At 40.8% G+C, this 26122-nt stretch overlaps 1 protein-coding gene across 2 annotated transcripts in view; it reads right to left on the reverse strand.

The window, feature by feature from the left end:
* COLEC11 (collectin subfamily member 11) overlaps positions 1-26122 on the reverse strand; it is a 38197-nt gene that overhangs the window by 6645 nt on the left and 5430 nt on the right. For both annotated transcript variants that reach the window (XM_056488343.1, XM_056488344.1), the window contains exons 2-3: positions 14259-14414; positions 8455-8526 (exon numbers count right to left, since the gene is read on the reverse strand). In XM_056488343.1, coding sequence (XP_056344318.1) covers positions 8455-8526; positions 14259-14388 — 202 coding nt within the window. In that variant the 5' untranslated portion in view covers positions 14389-14414. The remainder of the gene's footprint in view (positions 1-8454; positions 8527-14258; positions 14415-26122) is intronic.

Genomic DNA, 26122 nt, shown 5'->3' on the forward strand with positions numbered 1-26122 from the left:
AAATCACAAAGTTTCAAGAGACACCCATCTGCCTTGAGGGTTTCAAAAGTTTTAATACCTTTTGTAAAACCCTTTTTAGTGGCCCTATGGTTGTCAAAAATGCAGTCTGAGGAGTCTTAATGAAACCAGGAAGTGAAAGCTGGAAAGAAATGGGGACAATAAAAGAAATTAAGTCTCCATAGACCAAAAATAGGAAATCAAACACAAAGAGTGAATAGAGAACTGAAGAAAATCATCTGTCATCTCTCAGATGAAGGTGGCATACACTGGAACCAATTACAGAAGATTTAAAGGATTTGGGAAGGAACTGAAGAGAAGGAATTTCTAAATTATCTGCTTGGTGGCTTTTTCAGGCCTACAAACAAGTGGAGAAATAAAATTTGAGAGATGAGTGGTGGGCTACAAAACAAGTGAAAAAATGGGGGGTTTGACTGTGCAATATTATAAATGGGGGTCATAGAGTATGGGCAATATCTTCAGAATTAATTGGAACAGACAAGAAGGTATAAAACTACCTAGAAACAGAAAAAGAGACCAAAAAGACAAATCTATCCAAAATGCAAATTGACCATGTCACAGACAGATTTAATTGAGTCAGGTTTGAAAGAAGAGAGCAGTAGTTTTCTTCACAAACGTAAGGATTTTAAGATAAATCAAATCAAATCAAATCAAATTCATGATTTGACATAGAGGATATCACAGACACCTATCTAACAAGGAAAGTAGAAGTGTACCAAACCACACAAAGATCTCTTGAATCTAGTGCCATCTTTGACAGCAATCTGCAGAGGATACTTAGAAAAAGAACATAAGATATAGGTGAAGATTAAAAAGTCTTTCCCCCAGTGCACCTCGATAGTCTTGCAGCAGTCAGCATTCCCAATGCAAATAGCTAGCCTGACTTGAATGAGAATGATATTTTGAAAGGGTATAATGATGATATAGTAGTAATCTACATTCAGGACACTTCATTTTTAGAAAACTATTGGCAACTGGAAATCACAATATTCCATATATGTCAACAGAATACAGAAGTGCTTTACATTGAAAAATCTGAATTATCCACCCCAACGAAGGTCAGTGACTGGTGGGGGAACAATGGCTACAATAAGTTACATCTTATTGTAGAATCATAAAATGGGCAGAGTAGGTCTAGTATATCTAGTACAATCCATTTCCATGGGCAGGGACACCTTCCATTAGACCAGGTTACTCAGGGCCCCATCCAACATGCCCTTGAACACTCTTTGAGGGATGGAGGATCCACAGCTTCTCTGGGAAATTTGTTCCAGGGTCTCACCATCCTCACAGTAAAGAATTTCCTCCTTATATCTAATCTAAATCTGCCCTCTTTTAGTTTAAAGTCATTCTTACTTGTTCTATTATTATAAATTGCCCTTGTAAACAGTCCCTTTCCAGCTGTCTTGTAGGTTTCCTTTACTGGAAGAGGCTCTAAGGTCTCCCTGGAGCCTTCTCTTCTGCATGTTGAAGAAGCCAAACTCTCAGCCTGTCTTCAAGGCAGAGGTGTCCCATCCCTCTGACCATCTTTGTGGCTCTCCTCTGGACTTGCTCCAGCAGGTCCATGTCCATTTTGTGTTGTGTGCCCCAGAGCCAGATGCAGCACCCCAGCCAGGCTTCTCATGAGAGCAGAGCAGAGTGGGAGAATTGCTTCCCCAAATCCTGCTGCCCACACTGCAGTTGCTGCAGCCAGACTGTGGTTGGATTTCTGGGCTGCAAGGGCACGTGGCTGGCTCATGTTGAGCTTCTCTTCAACCAACACCCCCATGCTCTTTGCCTCCAGGCTTCTCTCAACCCACTCTCTTCCCAGTCTGTATTTGTGCTTGGGATTGCCCCAACCCAGGTGCAGGACCTTGAACTTGTCTTCATGGGCCCACCTCGAGCCTGTCCAGGTCCCTCTGGGTGGAATTCCTTCCCTCCAGCAGGCTGACTGTGCCACACATGTTGGTGGCATTGGCAAACTTTCAGAGGGTGCATTAGATCCCACCATCTGTGTCACCAACAGTGTTAAACAAATATTCTTACATGAATGAACACTGCATAATCACAGGAGACATTTTATATAGCTGGGGCAAATCAATTTCATCCAGCATTAGCCATCCTAAAGTTAGGGTTTTTAGTCTAAGATGTTTATTTAAACTCCCACGGTAAGCAACAGAAAAATAAACACCTCTCAGTAGTGATCCAACCCTCATGTTAGACAGGGATCATAATGACAAAGTGATATTCTTAAAGCCTTGCACAACAAACAGGAGGGGAAAAAAGAGTAAATTATTTTCAATATATACTAACTAGAAACGAGAATAGCCAGAAAATTTGCAAAGGAAACTAAAGCTAGGGAGAAAAAATCCAATCCAGGAAGGCAGCAGAAAATACTCAAGGATTTAAAAGTACATTCAAAAAAAATGAAAATAGAAATAGTATGGTACATTCCTGAATGGAGGAGTTTCTATTTGGAGGCAAGCAAAAAAAAAAACAACTGCCCTCATGAAATATTGTCTTGCTAGAATTATGTTAACAACACAGTACCAAACTTCTTCAAACCAGTGGTCCCTCTAGCCCAAGACTTTGTTTCCTGTGATGGCAGCAGAAGGTGCAGTATGGCAAGACCCCACAACCACAGCCATTCTCTTCAGGTGGAATTGCTGGATCTGTCCCCAGCAGCTTCAGAGGGTGCCTCCTAGTTCAGGTAAGATGGGATGAGGTGATTCTGTAATCTTGATTATAACCTCCTCAGACTACTCTGTACAGATGCAAGAGTCTCAGCCTGTCCAGTTTCTCCTTATGAGGCAGCTCCTCTTTTTCACGTTTTTGGTGCCCATCTCTCACCTCTCAACTCCTTCTTGAGAGACAGAGGTCAGAAGAACATTCTTGAGACAGTGCATGTCAGGCTTTTGTACAGAAAAAAACAGCTGCAAAAAGAAGCTTCCTGTTTTGTCCTTTGTCATCCTTTTGTGATGATGGGCAGTGTTCTGTTGGCCTTGGGACTCTTGCTAATGACTTCAGACAAGTCCTGGAGTTTTAAGTGACAGTTTGGGGTTTTTGGCATCATGTAAGTATGGATTAAATCATGCATCCCTAATTTCTCTAGGCAATATATTTATTTACATTGAAGCCCATCTGCCAGCTTTTTCCCCACTCAGTTTCACAGGATTTTCTCAAAATCCTATTGAGTTCAGGTGAAACTGAAAGACAGTTTTGAACCAGATACTCACTTTGTGAATTCACAGCTGTCAATGTCAGGACTTTTATATGGAATACTGCCTGCAGCACTCCTTAGTGAGCAATAAATTCATGTAGAAATTGACTCAGAAATGCAAAGGATTGATTGATTACATATTAATGAGCAATCAGTAATAATAAAATATAAATTAAGATATTATTACCTCTTTTTAGAATTTGATTATACAAATGACTGAGCACTCTGGTTCCAATCCAGTTAAATTAATGAGTCTTCTCTTCTGCTTAAGAGGCTGTGCCTGTATTAGTAAACTAAATGCCTGGGACTATTTCCTGGCAGTGGAAAACAGGTAGTCAAGAATGGGACACTCCATGATACTAAATTGCCTTACTCTTCAAACCAGGATAATCTTGAAAGCTGCTCATTGTGTTAGCTCCCAAAATATGCCCAAATAATGCCCAGGAAAGTGTTAGCTGACAAAAGCCAAAATCACTGTGCTAACCCTGCAAAGGTAGAGACAGTTGAATTCCAAGCCCAAGAACAGTATATGACTCTTTATCACATACCACTATAGTTGTCTATAAATTAAGTACAATTGTATAAAGGCTGAAATTAAAATACTAAAATAATATACATTCTAAATGGTTATGGCTCTAAGAAAATCTTAGAACGTATTTTCAGTGTTCTATTCCTTTGATGTTACATTCCAGGTGTAAATCCACTTTGCCCTCATTTTGATTGCTGTAAGGCACTCTGGGAATATTCACAGGACAGTAGAGTTACTGAACTGTTTGTGAGGAATTTGAAACATGGAAGTTTCAGTCTCACAGACTGCACCAGGACTCAGATAAATATCTGAGTTTACCCCCAACATGGGAGAGCACAGTACAGCCATCAGTGCAAGGGGGGAAAGTTAATTCTGTGAACTTCACAGCCCAAAACTTGCACTGCAGTACACACTGCTTTCATCTGAAACAGCCATTGTACTTGACCCAGTGCTCTGTGCTTTACATAAGGCCAACACAGTTTCACATTCTGCTGACATGCTATGCATCATAATTGACCTATACAATTAATTAAAAGCAATGAGGAAAGTAAGTGGAATTTAACCTTAATCAGCACCCAATGACTTCAGTATTTCTGATGTCACCCTGAAGCATCAGGACAGCCAGAGCAAGATTAATTTCAGGTAAGCACCAGAAAGTTTTAGTTTTTAATTTTTCTAAGTTACCAAATCTGAAAATATCATGAGGAAAGGTTATTATAAAAACATTTGCAGCACTTTCTGATCTTGAGCTGTTCAGGTCAAATATGCCATAAGAAGATAGCTTCTTTTGTAAGTGATTTTATGGTTATTATACACCTATGAAGTTCAAAGGAACTAAACACATTTTCTTGGTCATGAACTTGCTAGAAAAATGAAACAAAAAAAGGGGAAAGAAAAGAAATGAAAGAAAAAATATTAGTGTGATTTTGATAATGCAAATTAAGGTCAAAAATAGAAAACTCTACAAATGTGGTAGAAGGATTACAGTTTCTTCCTCATGTACTCAAAGAGGAGAAAAATAAAATTAAATTTAGCATCTTTCATCAACAGAAGGAGCTAAATATTAGACCAAGACAAAAATTATCAGATTTCAAGAGAAATACAAGGCATTGAACACATGCTAACACACTGACTGAAATTCAACAGACTACTGCATAGAAGCAGAGTTGCTGTCCATGGGTGTTTTTAGGGGCAAATGCAATGTCAAGTGATTTTTGCCAAACATGTTGTTATACTTTATTTTTATCTGAATGTTCCATCTTCTGGATAAGAAATAGGAAAATCCTTAATCTGCTGGAAGAGAACATACTCAGTCTCCTGCAGCTTGAGAGTATAGAAAAGTATTTATGCATGAACTTAGCTACAGGTCTGCACACTACATACACTCTGTGGAGGTTAACCAGAGACTGAAAGGTCAGGAGGCTGAAAGGTTTTTCAGGTCAAAGTTGGATATTATTCTGTGCTCTTTCCACAGAGTAGAAATTACACCTGTGAAGTCTGTTTGCTTATCCAGTCAACACTGGCATTCAAAGTATACTGGATATACTACCATGATGAAAGTGGTGATATGTAATCCAAATTGTTCTTAAGGTGTCTCTGTTTTTTTTCTTTGACAAAGCACTTGTGGAAAGGAGTTGATGCAGACAAATAACCACAAAATGTACAGCATTAATGAAAGACTAGTTAATTAGAACTTATTTTAAACAAGAGCTTGTTTGTAGAAATTTCTGGATGCAAAAAGCAAAGCAGAAAAATATGTTGTTACAGAAATAGTATGAAATTTTCCTGTGTTTAGTTGAAAGTATTACCTGGAAAAATACCAATATAGCATGCACTGATATTCAATTTTTTTAATCTATTTTCTGTTTCATTTATGTTTTCTTGTGTGTTTCCACTTCAGTGTTTCTTCTTTCAGTCTAATCAGAATTTTGGACTTTTGCAGGTATGAAAAACTAGAAAATTACCACTGTTGCTAGCATTAACCAAGCATACCTTATGAGAATTATTTTCCAAACAAATGCAATTTTACAGTATAAAAGAAATAAATGAAATGCTACACCATGGATTGCCCTGACTGAAAAAGAGTACTTCTACATCTCAGATGGTCCAAAGCATTTTGAAGTGACATGACAAAATGCCAAGAGATGCAGGACAGACAGATGAGAGGGGTTCTCAAGAAGCTGCCAAGACAACCTCATGCTGAAGGACACAGAGAAGGCTGAGGCATTAGTGCTTTCCTTGCCTTTGTCTCTGCTGGCAAGGTCTGCTCTCTCTCCTAGTTCTGCATGTCTGGTAGCCAAGATCTGGGGAGGACAAGCTGCTCCTGGCAGCTGACAATTGAGAGAGGGACTGCTTCACCTGGGTGTACCTGAGCCCATGGTCCTGCCCACAGGCATTCAGGGGTGCTGAGGGCTGCCAAAGCAGAACAGCAGCTGCTAATGAGCCCTTCACTCATTAGGGAGAAGAAGTAGAAGATGCTGCATGCTGGCAGGAATGGTTGGTGCATTGGAGGATGGCCCTGCCAGTCAGGAGGAGCTCAACAAGCAGAAAGGTGTGAACAGGAATACCATGGGTTCAGCCAGGTCCTAAGTTCCTCACTTGTGATGCTTTGATGAAGCCTGACCAATGGCTGGGTAAAAAAAATCCTTTGCATAAGAGGACCCAGAGATTTTTGGGCTCTCATATGTGAGAAGCAAACTGAAGTCCAGCTGAGGAAGGTGGTTTTATTTAGCTTGGAATACAGAAAGATAAAGGGGAACTTAATTGCAGTCTTCCACTACTTACAAGAAGTTTCTAGAGAAGATGCAGCCTTTTCTTCTCAGACTCACACAGAGAAAGGGCAGAATGCAATGATTACAAGTTGCAACAGGTCTTTCACAATTACACCTGTGAAACAGACTGATCAAAGAGTATGTGGAATCTCCATCCTTGGAGATTTTCAAAAGTCTACTGGACAAGGCCCTGAGAAACTTGTTCTCATATTGAAGTCTGACCTGTTTGAAGCAGGAGGTTGGACTAGATGAGCTCTTCACAAGCTTTTAACCTAAATTATTCCATCATACTTCACTTCATACTGCTTTGCCTTAGAAGAGCCAAAATTTAAGTTTCCAATTATTTCTTTTTTTCAAAGAGTCATCCTTGAAGGTACATGTACATAAAGGAAATACACTGACTGAACACACACACCTCATGGAATTATAAATTTTTCAATGCACTGTAGGAGGAAGAGATCTAGCTATGGATTTTGGTCCCAGGGTAATCAGTAACAGACTTGCATAAGTGCCTAAAAAGAACAACATAATGGATCATGCATCATCATAAGGAAGTATAAATTATTGCTACAATTGCTTTGAAAGAAAGATTGCAAACTCAGTAAAAACCAACTCCAACCTTCTAATGATAGCAATGTCAATCTTTACTTTCAATATTGAAATCAAAGGCTTTGACTCTTCCTAATTTGAACCTTCCAGAACACAAATGTCCTGGAAAACTTACGAAGGTCAAATTTTCTCCTTGCTTCAGGAGGAAAACAAATGTGAAAAGACAGAATTTTCTGCAAGGCAGAAATGCTATGTTTCTCTCTGCTGCATAACTGAACATTGTTGAGCACCATTCTTCTCAAGAGCTCAAAATATTTTTGAATTACAATGCAAACAAATTTTATCACCATTTTCCCATATCAAAAAATTGTGGGAACACTCATGTTCATCTTTGCCTGTTATGGCTTACTGCCTTCCCTCAATGGTTTTAATTAAGATATTGTGAGTGCTCAAATTCACAAAAAAAAAAAACAACACAAAAACAATAAAATAGAGCCTTCTGAATTTTTTCCTTTTGATCTAATATGAGATTTTCATTTGCAGCAGGCAAATTATGATGGAAACCTTATGATGCCTTTCTTCATAGATATCTTTTTTAAAAATCAAGATTATTTTAAAATTTCCAACATATATCTTTTTAACCAAAGGTAATACTTAGTCTACAAATAAGTGCATAAAGTTGTACTGGTTTTGGCTAAATTAAATTAAATTAAATTTTATCATCGTACCTTGGAGGGTGCTGTATTTGGGATTTGTGACCAAAGCAATGTTGATAACACAAAAACATATTCATTATTGCTGAGCAGTGTTTGCACAAGGTTAAGGCATTTTCTGCTCATGACCCCACCCCATGAGTGGGGCTGGGAGTGCACGAGAAGCTGGGAGGGGACACAGCCAGGACAGCTGATCCCAAGTGACCCAAGGGAAATTCCTTAACCTCTGGCATTGTGCTCAGTATGTGAAGCTGGGGGAAGAAGAAGGAACAGGGGGCATTTGGAGTGATGATGTTTGTCTTCCCAAATTACTGTTGTGTGTGATGGGCCCTGCTCTCCTGGGCATGGCTGAACACCTGCCTGCCCTTGGGAAACACTGGATTAATTCCTTGTTATGCTTCACTTGTTTGCACGTGGCCTTTGCTTCCCCTATTAAATTGTCTTTATCTCAACCCATGGGTTTTCTCACTTTCACCCTTCTGATTCTCTCCCCACCCAAACCAGGGGATGTGAGTGAGTGACTCCATGGGCTGAGCTGCTGGCTGGGATAGCAGTAAACAGGAATGCCCAAGGAAGAATTAGTCACCAGGATAAGGAAGAATCATCATCATCTCACAAGAAACAGCAGCATTTTCTCAGGAATGACTTCCAAGACATCTTCTTTATCAAAGATACCTTTTTCTCCTGGAGGTCCAACTCTGCCCGGGCGACCTGGAGCACCTTTCTCCCCCTTTTCTCCAGCCTCCCCTGTTGATAAAAAAGTAAACAAAAAGAAGAATCATATTAAACCAGGACTATTTTCTGTTAGCAGAGTGACAAGGATGCCATTCTCTCCAGTGAAAAAAATAGAAGCAGACGTGATCTGATTTAACAGCTTTACTTGATGGACGGAAAACAGATTTTTCTTCAATTAATGTAGACATTGGTAAACCTTGTCAAGATGTTACTGAAGTCTCATACAACAGGTCTACTTTTACGTCACTGACCTCCAAAAAGCCAACAGCACAACTCACTTAAGTAGAAGCTTCAGAATTAGACCCCAACTTAGCACATAAATTTCTGTGTTCACCAAACTCTTTCCAAGCCTCTGCTAAGGACATGCTGAAGTCTCGAGTGAAAATAGTTTACTATGACCTCGAATTAAAAGAAAAAAATGTCTTTTTTGAGACCTATAAGAAGGCACTGCTACCTCCATCATTATAGGACCATTTTTAAGCATGAAACTCCCTACTCCATATCCTCAGCTATATCCTTTTAATCTCTGAGGTATGAACCACTGAGTTTTTTTATTTACACACACATAGCTTGTGGTGCATCATTATATTCAGCAATTTAAACACCAGTTTCTGTAAAAAGTGTTCACCTCCCTGGTGCCTTTCATTAAAATTTTGGGGATGTTTATCTTGTTTTAGTTGTTTACAACTGTACTACTACTACTTCTACTGTAGTCTGCCATTGACATAAAATTAAAATCTCTGACAAACAGAAGTTTAAAGAATTATTTATACAGCCACCATGACAAAACAAGATTTACATGATGAAGGAGAAGAAAGTATTATGGCTTCCACAGAAAATATAGTACTGCTATTTAAATTTCAGAGTTAGCACAGCACATATGATGTCCCAACACTGTATTTCTATGGAGGAGAGTGAGCATTAGCTGCTCTCCAGGAAGCTGATGGGAGCACCACAGCAGGAAAGTCAATGCACCCCCAAGCTCAGCTCTCTGGCATAGCTGGCAGCTGATTCAGAGAGCAGTCACAGAGATGACATGCACAAACATGTCACACCATGGTACATTTCAAACATGCAGCCTCCAGCTCTCTTTCCATCTCTCTCTTTACTGTAGACCTAGGTGGCTGTGAGCTGAACTCAGCCCTCCATCTGTTATATTTTCATTCTTCAGGCTGCTCCAGACCATCTTCCCTGCATTCAGACATGCAAAAATAGGCCATTCTCTGACCTTAATGAGGACAAACTTCACATAATCCCCAGTGAATAATATTGTTAGTATGAAACAGGCTATAATTTGGCACATTTGGGAATGTCGCATTTTTATTATCAAGTAACCAATAGGCTCTGTGTGATTGCCTTTCACCCCTCAGGGCTGGTTATGAGTTCTTTGCTTCCCAAAGATAAATCCTGACAATGACTTTTCCTTGCTCTCTGGAGGCTGAGAGCAGGCTATTACAGCCTATTGCTTCACATGTTCTCCAGAGTGAAAGCTGTGCATTAGGGATCAATAAAATAGATCACTCTTGCTTCAGGCCATTACACTTGCCTGCATTTATTCTTATAATACAATGACACCACATTCCTTAGGTGGGTGTTTTAAAAACTTCCTCCAGGAGGAGATTACTCCATTACAGGCCCAGCTACAGACCAGTCAACATTTTTTTCTAATCAGCTGTTTTAAGGAGCACGACCTTGGCCAAGAGGGACTGATCAGTGGTACAGCTTTGCCTTGTGTGAGTCCCTATTCTTGCTGTTGGTGCCCTGAGCATTGTGCAAATTGAGGAAGTAAAGCCTGTGCAGGTGTAGGCAACAAAACAGTGTTCTAACAAGAAATTTCAATCAATTTAACTTTTCACCAATAAACAATCATGTTTAACTTCCTGATTTGTGAAATAAAGACACTCCTGTGTCTCCTTTCTGGTCTCCAGTCCCAGCTCAATCTACAGCCAAGTCCCTTCAGAACAGGTTGGGGTCTGTGCATTATGGTCCCTACCCAGCTGATCTTTTGCTGCCTCTTCCACCAGCCACAGTCCCTTAGCACTTGCACCTCTGTCTCCTCTCCATCCCTTCCTGGATATTTACTCCAGCCCAGAAACAGAACTGTCTTAGCACAGTGCAGCACTGCCTACGCAGCTGGGACAGGGTGAGATGTAGCTAGCAGTGCTCCACAGTGCTGAGATACCCCACACTCCTAGAAGAAATTTAGCCCTGCCACCAATGTGAGCTGTGGTAGGATTATGGGTATCTGGCCCTGACACTATTACAAGTTCTTCCTACATCATCTCTGGAAGAGATATTTCTTAATTCAGAGTACATGTCTTAAAACTGCTGTTGATTTGACTCCTTTTATGAATTCTTTGGGATAGGATTTGTCTATGTTGATATTTGCAACTTCCTACCATCTACATGTACCATCTACAATGTGCAATGAAAATAGCACACAAATATTAACTTTGTGAGCTATTAAGCATTCCTGGCTGGTGATAACTTCTTTCCATTACTCATATTCCCTGTGTGAGTAGATGCACCAAGTGTGGGAGTAAAAAAATTGGGTTTTTTAATGTAGCATCCACTTTTTTATGTATTCAACATCATTGAGACTACTAAGACAATTCCTGCTTTAGACTCCTGAAGGCAGATAAAACAAGTTGGCAAACTGAGAATTTAAACTTTGAAGGATTGCTCTATGTTATTTTTTTCTCCACAATAATAACAACTTCAATTTCATGTGCCTATCAAAAGAAACTGGACTTCAGGAAGAATATGAGTGAGCTGAGTAGTGAGGCTTTACCATCCATTGCTTTTTCACACACAGCACACTTTTCTTATTATTAATATTGCTGGCTTTCTAAAACATGGTTGAGTCTGCCATCTGCATCCTCAGAGCCATGGTTTTTCCCTTACACTTTTCATCTTGTTCCTTTATACTCCTGAGTTAAAAAAAATCCACCAAAACCTGCCCACTAGAAAAAGCTTACCAAAATAACTATAAAAGACCAAAAAAAAAAAAAAAAAAAAAGACAAAAAATTCACAAAAAATCAAACCAAAATAAAAATGCTCCAAATATACAAAAAATACCCCCCCAAAAAAAACAAACAGCAACAACAAAAAACCATACTAGTCCCTAAGACCTAAGCTGCTGAACTAAATCTCATTTGTGCTTTTTCTATTCTTCATGTCTTTACTGGCTTTCTTCCTCATCCTTTTCCACCTCCATTCTCATATCATGCCCCTTCTGATTTCCTCTTTTGCTCTGTGGGATCTTAACTGATTTTGTGTCCTTTTATATTTATTTAGTTTCCAGTCTCTCCATTCAGTCTCATTCTTGAGCTCTTCTTCCTTTGTTCCTTCCCTGTTTTCTCTTTCTGTTCTTCTAAAATTCCTCCTTTATGCTCTCCTGCTTTTGCATAGTTTTCCTTGATGACCTTCTCCCTCTTCTTCATCCCATTTGGGCTCCACTTTTTGCATCAACTCTTAAGTGTCTACCCTCTGGCACTCACATATCCCATGGCCTCCCTCATTTCTTGCATTTTTCCCTTGTACCTGTTCTTCCCAAATTCTGCCAGAGCCATGCCCAGCAGCAATGTGGCACTCAATTCTCCACCACTGGAGGTGTTGCTGGCAGCCCAGCAGAGGAGGAGATGGTGCAGATCTAAAAGCTGCAGTGAGCAAATCCCGCAGCACAGGAGCTGAGATTTGGGCACGTGTGCTCATTTTAAAGGAAGCCTTGGCCAGTGAAAAGGGTTGGAGATGTGCCAGCAGGGGACAGCAGGATCTCATCACCACCTCTCTGAGCATAGCTGGAGCATTGAAAGCTTTTTGGGGATTTCATTAACTAGGTCTGTATCAGGCCATTTGTGCTTCACTGAATTTGTACATCAATTTCTCTCAATTTTGCAAGGCTTATCTCTTATGAAACTGAGTGAAATCATTAACACACAGTGGTTTTTCAGGCCTCTCTCTGGTTTCCAAGCTCAGAATTGTCTTCTGACTAAGGGTCCTGCACACCCTGAAAACACACCCCAAAAACCTCTGCTGCACGGATCCTTTAATGCAAGGATCATTAGTATTAATGAAAATATTGATTCTCACATTAAAATGGTTATAATGGATGCTAATTTTGACCAATTAGAGAAATAAGGAAACCAATGCAAAGAAGTCACAAAACTGTCAACTTCTTTGATATGAAAAATATTTCCAAACCTTAGGGCTGTGGAGTCTGACTCTTTGGCCGATATTTCATGAAATTTGGACAATACATTTAACTTGGTTGTGTTCTCCTCTGTTAGTCACATTAACAGCACTATCTTATGCCTCTCACTCAGTAAATATATCAAACAAATTAAACAACTTTACTCAAGCCTTATTCAAACCTCAGCAGGCCTGGATAAAATGTTGTTCTTTCTAACTAGAACATCTGCAGAAGGTCTAAATATTATTAAGATCAAAGCCACTTATTAAAGTAAATAGAAAAAATAGCTTTTGGTTGAGTCCAGGAATTCAAAGTTCCAAGAATAATAATAATAATAATAGTAATAATAATAATAACAACAACTATTTAAAATAATAATATTCTTAAAGGCAATTGGCCAAGAACAGCCCACATCCCTGTAGTCTAGTTCTCTTGCCTCAAGCAGAGGGCAGCAATGTCTGGAGAGGGCAGTTTACACCCAGCCAAACCCGTGCCCCAGCTGGGCTCACAATTAGCTGTGTGAACAGCTGCAGAACAGAACTGAGCCTCACCCTTCCCATCAGAACAGACAATGCCTGCAGTCCATGCTGTGGCCCTCAGGCAACTCAGGAAAGCCCAGATTTGTACAGATAAGATTAATGGCACCAGTTCTGGTTAGGTGGGTTTTGTGACACTACAAGGCATAATTACAAGAAAAACTGAAAGGTTTGTGTGGTTGTGTGGTTCTTAAACAATGCTTTTTTTTTTTTTTTTTGATGATAAACTGGTGGTTTTCACGGGTTTTTTTTTTTTTGTCCTTAGTTAAAACATATTTCCCCATGTTCAAAAGTGTTATATATCAACAGAAATGTCATAGCACCCACCAGGGGAATTATTGTTATTGACTAAACAGGGCTGGGATTTCAACAACCATAATGGATACTGTTGCTTTAAAGTGCTAATTCTTCCCAGTGGTTGATCTCTTATGCAAGATATATTTTTTCCTATGAAAAGACCAATAATTTATTACACCACCTACTTTGGGCAGGAGTTTCAGGGAATATTCTGTAAAAATATGGCCTTTTTCCATAAAAACTATAGAAATGCCAAAAACTTAACTAATGATTGCTTTCTCTTACGAGGTATTTGAGCTTTTAAAAGATCAAAAGAAGACAAACAAAAGACAAGAAAACACAAAATAATTCGTATTACATTGCAAAATGGAAATTAAATACTCTCCAGGTATAAAGTAGGGCCTGATTTTACAGGTTTTGGGTATGTGTACCATTGCTCAGTATAAACACAGAGACAATAACCAGGAAATGTATAAGAGTAGCAAGCACTAGTGATCACAAGCAAATCTGGGATAGTGGCCTGCATTCTCTTAACCATTTAATTTCACCTTATGGACCTTAAAATTCCATTTTTAAGGAGGCTTCAGACAGGGGCAAATAAGAGGACAACTGAGAGGCACCTTCTTTGTCTCTGTTAAAACTGTCAGCTGTGCAGTTCTAACTGTCAGTCAGAACAAAAAGATTAATATTTGAATAATGGAGCAGGCTTTCACATTACCTTTGAGGCCTGGAACAAGGATCTGAACAGAGCAGGACTCCTCTGCAATGTGTTGAGGATATCCAGATCTTAGCAGTGACAGGAAGGCAAGGCTAATTAGAGTCACCAAGAAAACCAGATCTCTCTTCATAATGAGCACTTACAGGTCACTGACTCCTAAACAAAAGAATGAATAAACAGTTATAAGAATTCCAAAGGCTTCCAACAGTTTCTGAACACATGCAGCATCCCACTACCAACACAATATATATTTGTGTGCCATAACCACACTGCTTGAGAAGCACATGTGCAGCACCTCCAAGCAGGTTATGTGTTCCTCAAACTCACATGAAACAGGCAGCAGCACATTTAGCAGGTTTTCTTGATGTTAGACTGGAGGATAAAGCTCAGGAGAAATTTAATTAAACAAGAAGGAGATTAAACAATGCTAATCATTGGCAATTCTGTGTTCATGATTTCTCATTGAAGGAGCAATCTGGAAAGGTGAAAGGAGATAATGCAGCATGCAGGCTTAGAATCACAGAATTGCTTAGACTGGAAAAGACCTCTAAGATCATCAGCCAAGCATTAACCCAGGACTGCCAAGTCCACCACTAAGCCACATTCCCAAGTGCCACATCTACATATCTCTGAAATAAGTCCAGGGATGGTGACTCAACCACTTGCCTGAGCAGCTTGTTCCAGTGCTTGACAACCCTTTCCACGAAATAATTTTTTCCTATATACAATCTGAACTCCCTCTGGCACAACTTGAGGCCATTTCTTCCTGTCCTATTCCTTGTAACCTGGGAAAAAACATCATCTCCACCCTGGCTACAATCTCCTTTCGAGAAATTGTAAAGACCAATAAGGTCTCTCCTGCACCTCCTTGTCTCCAGGCTAAACCCCATTCCTCAAAGGACTAAGTTCCCACTTAGAGTGGATTCTGCTTTAAAGAGGGAATTCAGTAACAGATGAGACCAACTCAGAGGCCTGAAAGTTCACTTCCCATCTACCCGAGCACTGGAATTGTGCCCAGGCAAATTGTCTGATAAAATAGCTCTCATATAAGTCATTGAGGGTGGAAGGCAGGTAATATTTCACTGTATCATTCAATAAAGTTGAATCGGAGTCTTCAATAACTCCTGAAGAGAATCACCTTTGAAACACATCCTAGTCTAAGCTGACAAGTGAAATGGCTTGCCTGAAATTAGACTGTGAAGAGATGTCTCAGAAAACAACCAAACAGAAATGGAGTTTGTGTGAAGGGACTGTCAAAAGACAGTATTTAGGAGGCCTGTAAGAATACCTTGACAAAAGTGTTATTTATGTATTTCTGATATGTTTTTTCAGTCTGTCCTTAACCAGAACTCTGTACTACACAAATAAGCTGAAAGTCATAATAGGTTTTTTATCATCTTTTATAGCCACCATAAGGACATGTGCATTTTACACCTAGAGCAAGAAGATTGAGCTGTATTAATTTCCACTCCCTGAATCCCTTAAAAAATAAGTCAGCTAAGATTAGGCACAGGTGTGGGACCAGTATGTGGGTCTGTATGCCTCATAATATTGGGGATCTAGGAGAGTGGAATTGTTATTTTTGGAATGGCCTGAAGGTATTAACTGGCATAACAGATGTATTAGCAGCAAGGCCAAGTAGATGACTTTGGAGTTGGGGGAATAAATAGTCCCTCTGAATTACTACAGTTTGTGCTTCCATTATCCCCTAGGAGACCATAGCAAGGGAATCTGATGGGAGCAGACTTTGTCTCCTTCCTCATGTGTGGAGGGCACTGTGTGAGTTACAGGCCAGGTTTCTCTGCCTCACAACCCCCTTGCCACACCATCTGTTGCTACATCCACATTGCAGGACAGGGAGATGCCCCAATACACCCCTAAGTTCTTACTGATCATCCAGATCTGAGGCAGATTGTATTTGCTATGAGTCCATTTTGATCCAAATCTTTTCCCCAGGTTTCTCCCCAAAGGAGAGAGACCTGCAGCTGGAGGACCTTAAAAGGTGTTATCTATGCTTAGAGCTGGGAAGAGCCTTTGGGCCAAGAGATCTCAATACAGTCATAGTCTAATGGGCAGGAAACCCTAGGGAAAAGATAATCCTGGGTAATGCTGGGTCATTTTCCCATGGGCCAAGGGAGAAACTGGGACTATCTGAGGATTTCCACAATCTGCCATGGAATGTAATGTCCACGAATGGGTCAGTCCTGTAATGGATCAGGCATAAAATACTTCATAGACAAGCTTTGCCAACCAGAAAGAATACCCGGGAGTGTGTGGAACTGCTGCTCAAGTATTTAAGCCATGATAAGGTTTGTCACAATTGCAGCAATTATCACTTGAGTCTTCACAAGAGTACAGGGCAAAGTTGACTTTTGCCACCCAAGGATGAAGAACAAGAGCTAAAGGAGAAGGCACATCACAAAGCCATTTATGGATCTGTTAGAATGTGTCCAGAGGAGGGCCACAAAGATGATCAGAGGGCTGGACCACCACTCCTACAAAAACAGGCTGAGAGTTGCAGCTGTTCAGCCTGGAGAAAAGAAATCTCAGGGGAAACATCACTGGGCCCTTCCAGTACTTAAAGTGGGTTTATGAAAAAAGAGGGAGAGCGACTTTTTATACAAACAGACAGTGATAGGACAAGGAAGACTGGCTTTAAACTGAAAGAGGAGATATTTAGATGAGTTAGAACAGGTTGCCCTGAGAAGTTATGGATGCCCCATCCCTGGAAGTGTTCAAGGCCAGATTGCAGAGGACCCTGAGCAATCTGGTCTAGTAGAAGATGACCTGTCCATGGCAGAGGGGTTGGAATTAGAAGATCTTTAAGGTCCTTCCAACCTAAGCCTTTCTATGATTCTATGATAAAGGTGGACATAAAGACCTGCAATAGTCAGGGAGGAAAAGTAATGGAAATTTGGATGCCATGGAGAAGCAGCAACCAGGCCAGCTCCCCAGTGCTCTGACAGATAAAACCAGCAGGAAAACATTTGCCATATTGCTGAACTCTGCTTTTCTGGGCTACAGCCTCCCTTGCCTATGCACAAGGGAGCCACAAGCATTAGAAACCAGGTCAGGTCACCACCTACTTTACAGGTATTTTCTAAGGTTATGCAAGCTATTTGACCACCAGTCTTGAGATAGTTTTGAAATATCAGTTTCTGTGAAAGCACTTCTCTCCAAAATATCCTCATGTGCCTACTAAAATTACTTCAGAAGCATTAAGCTTGAATCTGACTACATCTCCCCAGAAGGAGATTCCTAACCCCAGTGTACAAGGAATTTGTCCACAGTGGACAGTCCTGCCTCTTTTTTCTTTCTCTGATTCACAAAAGTCAGCAAGCAAGGGGGAGCAACAAAAGCTAGTCAATAAGAAAGGTTGAAGAAAAGGGTGTTTTTCCAGATCTTCAAAGGTTTCTAAGTACAGTCTTGACATTTGAATAGTCAGTACTGGCTGGCTGCAAAATGAAGGGATCCCTGGCAGGAAAACTATTTACAATGCCAGATGAGGAACCAGTGCTCCCTTATGGAGGAAAGCAGTGAGTTGTGGTTTTCTCAGCCAGCCAGGAGGATGTGCTGGAAGTCTCTTTTAGACACCCTCAGCAGCAGCCACCCTTGAGAGACAGAGTTTGCAGGCTGAGCAAAAAGAGGATGTGGGACCCATCTGCCTCAGCCTGCAGGACCCCCCTACACCCCAGGAGAACACCTGGTCACCAGCCTGCAGGACATCCCAGGCAGGATATCCCACCTTTTTTATATGGTAGGAGCACTTCAGGATTCGGAAGATCAGACAAAGAGGCTTTCAAGCCAAGTGGTTCAGATACCCAGCTGAAAAGCCTGGAAATTAGGCAGTTCCAGCATGAGCACCTGGCAGACTGGTGATAAGGATTCCTGATGGACAAATTGGAGAGTAAAATGAGATAGCCTGAGATGGAAGAACAAATTGAAATTACAATGGTGCTCCAGTCTCTGCATTAGTGAATAAAAAGCAATATCATCTCTGTCTGCATTTTCTGAGGATTTAGATGTACCCAGACTCCAGTTGAAAGATCAAAGACACCAGGTATGTTAAATATTAATCTGCCTTTACAAACTCCTCCACAGCTCAGAGATGAGACAGACATCGAGCAGCAGAGAACTGTCAAGGCTGCTTCTTGCTCTGCTCAGCAGCCACATATGAAGGATTTTCTGGGGAAAACAAAATCTCCAACAAAGCTTCAGCACATTCCCTGCTGTCTGCTGTTGGGCTTACATCTCAGGGACAGAGGGGATGCAACCCCACCCTACCTCGTATTAGTTCAACTCACAGAGGAAATGCACTTGTTCTAGAAAAAGGAGTTTCTTTAGTATCATTCAGGTAACAATACCCAAATCCATAGGAACACTCAGGAAATTACCTTGGTCTGAGAAGAGCCACTAACAGAAGGAACCTCTGAAGAGGTTGCACATTAAATACTCTAGAGAATCTGTGGCTGCATTAAAGGGACACATTAATAGTAGAATCAAGCCAAAAGTACTTTGTATATAATTTTATCCATCTCTCCCTGCTTTTAAAATAAACCTTCTGCAGCTAAAATTTCTTTCTATGATTGAAATAACAGTTTGATCTCCAGGTATGTGCTGCAGCAGTTTCTTTCACTTTAAAATCCTACAAAAAATTTCTTGTGGTTTTGACCTACTTTCAAGCCCTTCCATGGGCTTGCATCTGCATAAATGGGCTTGCATCTATGCATAAAGCCATTTAAGAAAACTAAATCCCACTGAAACTAGTCCTCAGATAAAGAAGGACCAGCCAGTTTTTTCAAACATTATTTAGGCCCTGGTATTTGGAGCATCATTTGGTAAAACCAATGCCAAAAAGAAACCTAGACATGTTCAGCACTTGTAAAAGTATGAATGTTTTCTCACTTCCTATGCAGGGATCAAAAGTCAAATTTATGGCCATTAACAGTGGCCATTAAATCAGTAAAAGCTGAAAGTATTGGAAAAAAAATAGGAGAAGAAAAAAGCAGCACTTACTTAAAAAATAAAAATTAATGAAGTGCCTCTATTTCTACTAGAAATGAAAACATATCAATGCAGCCAGCACAATAATTCCAAAACAACTTTTGGGACCTCTCAGCTTTAGGAAATCTGCCTCGGTCGCCAAGAGAGAAGAGGTTTCCCAAGCCAAGCTTTAAATGACAAGTCCTTGAGAGGTCACTGGAGAATCCCAAAGGCCCCACAGGCTCACTCAAAGCTGCTGCAGGACAAGCCAGGCCAGCTGGCACTCACCGAGTTCCCACACTTCCCCCAGCTCTGGATGAGATCACTTTGGCCAGCTAATGCCTCATGCATGAAGTCCCTGCATCTACCAGTGGCTCCACAAGTGCCAGTGGCTAATTCCACACCATTATTTTGGACCTAGAAGACACAACACAGATGATCTGCTGAACTGAAACCAAATGGATGAAAAATGCAGAAGACAAATGATGCTCACTGGCATTAATGCTCAGCCAGCCAACAGCTCCAGAGTAACTGTAATCCTCTATATCATCCTACAGGACTCATCTTTGAGCTGGTTTTATTTCACTAAGTAGTTTTCATGCAACAATTTTTTTCTTTTTTTTGCTGTTGTTTTTAAAACTATACTTCATTCTCAGGTATCTGATCTGAATTATCGATATTCTGAGTTGAGTATGCTTCTGGTACAGACACACAAATCTGCAGAGCCACAGCCACATTTGGTGAGTGACTTTCCCAAGCCAGTTTGAGTCAGGACTACAGAAACAGCAATAACTTCCAACAGTTTTCACTCCCCTGACTTTTCAAGTCCTTGTCATCCACATCTCAACACCTCCCTGGCTCATGCATCCTCAAGCACCTGCAGGCCCTAAGCTGAATTCTAGGAGATGCAACACATCATCAAATCATGCCCACAAAACAGCAGGCTGTGACACAGCCCTCATGCTATTCCAAACATTTTGAACAGATAAAAGACCAAAAAAATGTCAAGTCCCAGGGCTACCACCAGTGCCCACTGCAGACCAGGGACAGGGTTCTGGAGGAAGCAGGGAGCAGCAGAAAGGACAAGCCTCCAGCACTGTTGTCACAAGCTGGGTTTCACCCCTTGGCCCAAGGGATGTGGATCATTCCCTGGGGAAGAAGCATTTCACATTGGAGATGAAACCTGTGTCACTGACCTCATCTTTCTCCATTACAGCTTTAATAATCTTCCTAACCTACAGATGTTTAGTGCAGCTATGCTTTTACTTTATCTAAGCATTTTCTCATTTGTCCTCCCAGTTCCCTTGCACGTTACCTTGGGTAATCAAACGTTTGCCATTTAGCTAGACCATAAAAATCAGAATCAATTACAAAGCTGCTTAAGCATTGGGTGATCATTATCATAACATTGCAATCCTCAAGTTAAACCCTACGTGTTGATTTAAAGGTTAAAGCAATGGACTTGAAAGACTGAAAAAAATCCCTAAATATTAATACTGTAGAATTGCAAAAATGAGGACCATAATTGCTGTGGTTACCAAGTCTCTGAGAAATCTATGGAGCATGAAGTAGCATAAAGCAGAGACATAACACATTTCAGCTCCTGATGATGCTGAAGAACAGCAAGGTTTGCTGTAGAGGACAAAAGAGTGAGTCTAAGCTGATTTTCTGCTAGCTGAAGCTAGCATTACCTGAAAACCAAACTGATAGTAAGTCCTTGGCTACTCCTCAAAGTACACTTAATACTGGCACAACGGGGCCAATTCCTCAGATGATGTTCGTGAGGTATAAGGTATGAACAGTTTGTCAACACAGATGCCCTTACCAGATGTATAGTAGTCCCAGTTTTCATCAAGAAAAATGTTTTTAAAAATTGGGACAAATTTCTTCCTGATGTTGTTCTGCTGAAGTCAATGAGTTCATGTTAGAATCAATTTACTGTCATCTGTACTAAAAATATAAAAACAAGGCTGCAGCAAGAGTGAGATGAAGCAGTGCCAGAAAGGGGCAAGTTTTCAAAACTTTTAACTAGTGCCAAATCTTTCACAATAGTTCTCTATGGGTTTTTAGACAATCTATGGATTATTTTGTATTTTGTAGAAATAACACTCTAGTACATTTTTATTTTTATGTAAGATGTCTTCTGCCTTCAGCTACGTTTTACAAAAATAGTTTGTGATTTTGGATGCCATCATTTTTATATGTCAGATCAAATTGTTGGTATTCTTAACCACCAAAAAAAAAAAAAAAAAAAAAAAAAAAAATAAAAAAAAGGAAAACAAAAAATGCTCAGGGCTCTAATTTAAGTATCAGGTCTTCTAAAACCTGGGTCTAAATGTCTCAGTTCACTCCCACTCCTACAAAGCATTTACATGAGAACGTCATACTACCCCCACATGGCTTTCTGTAGGAAACAAAAAAAAAAAAAAACCAAGGATTCAACAAGAACCAGTGAATGATGTGGAGAATGCTGCAGGGAACATTTCCTTACATCAATAAATACATAATGTGAATTTAAAATGCATGTGTGATTTTATTTATTAAGCTTTAAGGCGTTGCTTTCAGCCTTTCCATCCACAGAGGCTTAGGACTAGCTGCACAAGTTGGGGTATCTGTGCAATATTATGCCCACTCTTACCAACATACACTTTGTGACACATTCTCACTCTTGAGGTGCTTGGATGTTTTCCTGGGTGGGCCTGACCATTGTCTCCTTGAGGGCACTGGACAGGCTCAAAAGGCAAATTAACCTTGGGAGGAGGGTGTCCCAGTCCTGCAGCTACATTTTGGAAGGTGTAGAAAAGAGGCAGAAAAGTCTATCAGGACCCCATCCAACCATCCCAGCCATTCCAGCAGTGGCACCTGCCTTTTGCACAACAGAAATGCCACTCACCTCTTGACCCAAAAGGTGTGAGATAATAGCTGGGAAACATCCTTAACTTAAAAGGATTGAAACACACAGCTCCAGTTCCCTGAGACAGTAATTGCTCACATTGGATGGACACAACCAGTGAAATTAATTAACTCAGGCATGCTACAATAAAGGATGAAAGGAAGCAGGGAAGAAATCTGATGATGAAGACAGCTCAAGCCTAGTGATAGGACACTCAACTAAAACTGGGTAAAATGAGTATTCTGATTTCTGGTTTTATGTCCCACAATTGAGTCATGTATAAACACAGGGACAGGTCGGGAATATCCAGAGAGGAGACAAAATCTAAGAAAAGCAGTTTATGAGGTTAGAGGAAGAATAAAGAGACAAGATATAGGATACAGACTACTAGCTAACATACAGCAAAAGTGAAAAAGCAGAGGTCTGACAGGGGAGAGTATCAGAGAAAGGACAGAGGAGCAGTGGCACCCTCCCAGAGGGCAAGGGGACAGGAGAAAGGTTTGCTTTTGGTTGTCACAATATCCTACTTCTCATTGAGGAAAAAAAACAAGAGCAGAAACAGCTTTTGACCCCCTTTTCTCACACATTAGATGAGTGACAACTACATTTAAAGGATGCTCTAAGAATAAAGGGAAGCCACTTGACTGCTGCCCAGTTCTTCCCAATGCTGCAAGTATGACACCTCAAAAAGTGAACCACAAGACAGAGCTGCCATTAGCAGATGCATGTTTATCAGGACAACTCTGCTTAGACCCCAAGCTAGCAGAGACTAGTTTTAAACAGACCCTTGTGGGGGATTTAACTGTTCTGGCTTAGGAGGTCAGTCTGAGAAAGCCATCCTGAGCACTCTGTATAACCAAGTCAGAGAAAGGCACCTTGACACAGGGATTCATTTCATCCCAATACAGAACAGAACAGGTAATTGACTCTGGAAGTACCTGTTCATTGCCTGGTATCACCAGTTCAGCCTTGCAGGTATGTAAAATTAGGTGAGGGGTGTCCATCATTGCTAATTATCTAAGTCAATCTACAGGAGGCATAACAGCAGCCTGGCTTCCTGCTGCAGTCACATACTTCTCTGTACTGTCACCAGTGGCCAGCTGATCCCAGCTAGCACAGGCTGCTATTCCAGCAGTAAGATATTCCTCTGCTTGTAATGTCATTTTTCAGTTGATTTAGTTCCTTGGTTCCTGGCAAGGATAAAATGGCCATAACTCCTGTGAAAAATTATGCCAGCCAAGGAAAGGAATGCCCTTGGCAGCAGCTGAGATGTGTGTTACTAAACTGTGCCATTGCATGCCAGCAGCATACAGAAAACAGGAAGATGTATAAGAGAAAAAATTCAACGGACTAAATTACCAGACAAACAAACAAATAAACAAACAACAAAAATCCCTAAACCAAAACAACAAACAAAACCAAACAAAACACACATACACACCAAAAAAACACAAAAAAACCCCACTCACCCCCCAAAACCAAAAAACAACCCAGCACATAATTAGAGTGGGGACATTTTAAAAGAAGGAAAGATATGGCAAAATACCAGCCTGCAATGGAAAATAATAATCAGCAAAAGATACAGGACATAGGAAATACAACAACATCAGGCATTTTGTACTAGCATGCAAGCCACCAAGAGTTATGGAAAGGATCCAAGAGTGTTATCCTCAAATGACAAGGATGTATTTCTTGGAGTGATGTCCTCAATATAACAAAACACTGTGGTACATAAGTATTCATAACCAGAATCTTGCATTTGAACTGGGCAGTGTCAATGCTATTTCAACAAAAGGTTATTTTTACTTTCAGGCTGAGAGACCAACTAACACTCTACATGTGATTCTATATGTGACTGCATCAGTGGACAAGGCAAGGGCTACAGATGTCATTTATCTGGCCTTCTGTAAAGCCTTTAACATGGTGCCCCACAACATCTCCCTAAATTGGAGACAGATGGATTTGATGGGTGCAGTGTTAGATGGACAAGAAAGTGATTGGACAATCACATCTTGAGGGTGGTGGCCAACAGCTCAGTGTCCCAATGGATATCAGTGATAAGTGGTGTCCCTCAGGGGTCTGTACTGGAGCCAATGTAATTAATACAATTATTAATAACATGGATGAAGGGATCAAGTGCACCCTCAGCAGATTTGCAGATGGCACCAAGCTGAGTGGTGCAGTGACCCTCCTAAAGGACAGGATGCCATCCAGAGGCACCTGGACAAGCTGGAGAAATGGCCCCTGGGAATCTCATGAGGTTTAACAAAACCAAGTGCAAGGTGCTGCACCTGGGTCACAACCCCAGGTACCAAGACAGGCTGGGGATGAACAGACCCAGAGCAGCCCTGCTGAGAAGGATTTGGGGTGCAGGGGGTGAGGGCTGGACATGGCCCAGCCATGTGCCCTGGCAGCCCAGAGAGCCAAAGGTGTCCTGGGCTGGTCAAAGGCAGCGTGGGGAGGGGATTCTGCCCCTCTGCTCTGCTCTGCTCAGACCCCACTGCAGAGCTGCATCCAGCCCTGGGGTCCCAGCACAGGAAGGACATGGAGCAGCTGGAGCGAGTCCAGAGGAGGCCACCAAGATGAGCAGAGGGATGGAGCACCTCTGATACAAGGAAAGGCTGAGAGAATTTGCAATTCCTGGAGAAGGCTTCAGAGTCATCTAATTGCAGCCTTCCAGTACATAAAAGGAGCCTAAAAGAAAGATGTGGAAAGACTTTCTACAAGAGCATATAGTGATAGGACTATAGTGAGTGGGTTCACACTGAAAGTTATAGAAAGGTTTAGATTCGACACTGGGAAGATATTCTTTACTGTCAGGGTGATGAGGCACTGGAACAAGGCTGCCCAGGGAAGCTGTGGATGCCCCATCCCTGGAAGTGGTCAAGACCAGACTGAATGCGGCTTTGAGCAACCTGGTCTAGTGGAAGATGTCCCTTTCAATGGCAGGGGCGTTGGAACTAGATGATTATAAAAGTCCTTTCCAATCCAGGTCATTCTGTGATTCTATAATATCTTCAGTGGACAAGTGACAGGTGATCTTGATAGCAATAGTATTGCTCAACATTCTTTTATTCTTAGAGCTCTGACACACCTTTCCAAATACAAATAAGGGAAAGAAGGCAAAAGAAAGGGAAGCTTATCAGAACAGCTGCCCACATTAATAGGAAATATATGGTTGGTACACAGAAATGGTTCTAGAAGCAAAATGAAGTGGGAAAATAAACAGGTTTCTTTGCGTCTGATGTGACTTAGTTGAAGCACACACTAAGGCACTCAATTCCTGCACATAACAAGACATTAACAAAGTTCTCAGAAGTCAAAGTATTCTTACACTAGTATGCTACAGCAGACTCTCACTAATCAGTCAATTGGCAATAGTCATGATCCAATGTAAAAGCTGTTACCAAAAGGAACCCAGCTGAAATATCTTTGAGTGGCACAACCTCCCAGAGCAGTTCTTACACATACCACAGCACATGCACTCAAAATACTTTACCATGTACAATGGGTGACAAATATTTTTAAAATCTGAGGAGTACAAGAGATTGCATGCAGTTTGAGATGCTTTTGATAAACACATCTCATTTTGAAAAAGACATATGAATTCAGAAGGAAACAGATAGAATCTGTAGAACAAAATTTGCAAGCAAGGGTGTTTATCTGAATTTATATAAACTGAAAGTGTTACTTCCCTTAACTGTATGCCATGATGCTTCTGCTACCAAAAGATTCTGAGGATGACAACCCCCTTTGGAATTTTTTCATTAAAGTTCTTCCATCTAACCAACTGCCCTGAGAGATTTCTGTATTTTAATAATGCACATTTCTGGGGAATAATATAACAAGCTGTGTTAAGTATGTGATAACTACTGGCATTTCCACCTGCTTTGGTACTCAGCAAATTCTCTAACATAGCAGCAGATGTACCTTTCACACAGCTAGAACATGACCAGAGGGCAGCTGTGCACCAATTAAGAAGCTGCAG

Source organism: Oenanthe melanoleuca, chromosome 3 (genome assembly GCF_029582105.1).
Source record: "Oenanthe melanoleuca isolate GR-GAL-2019-014 chromosome 3, OMel1.0, whole genome shotgun sequence".
Taxonomy (NCBI): Eukaryota; Metazoa; Chordata; class Aves; order Passeriformes; family Muscicapidae; genus Oenanthe; species Oenanthe melanoleuca.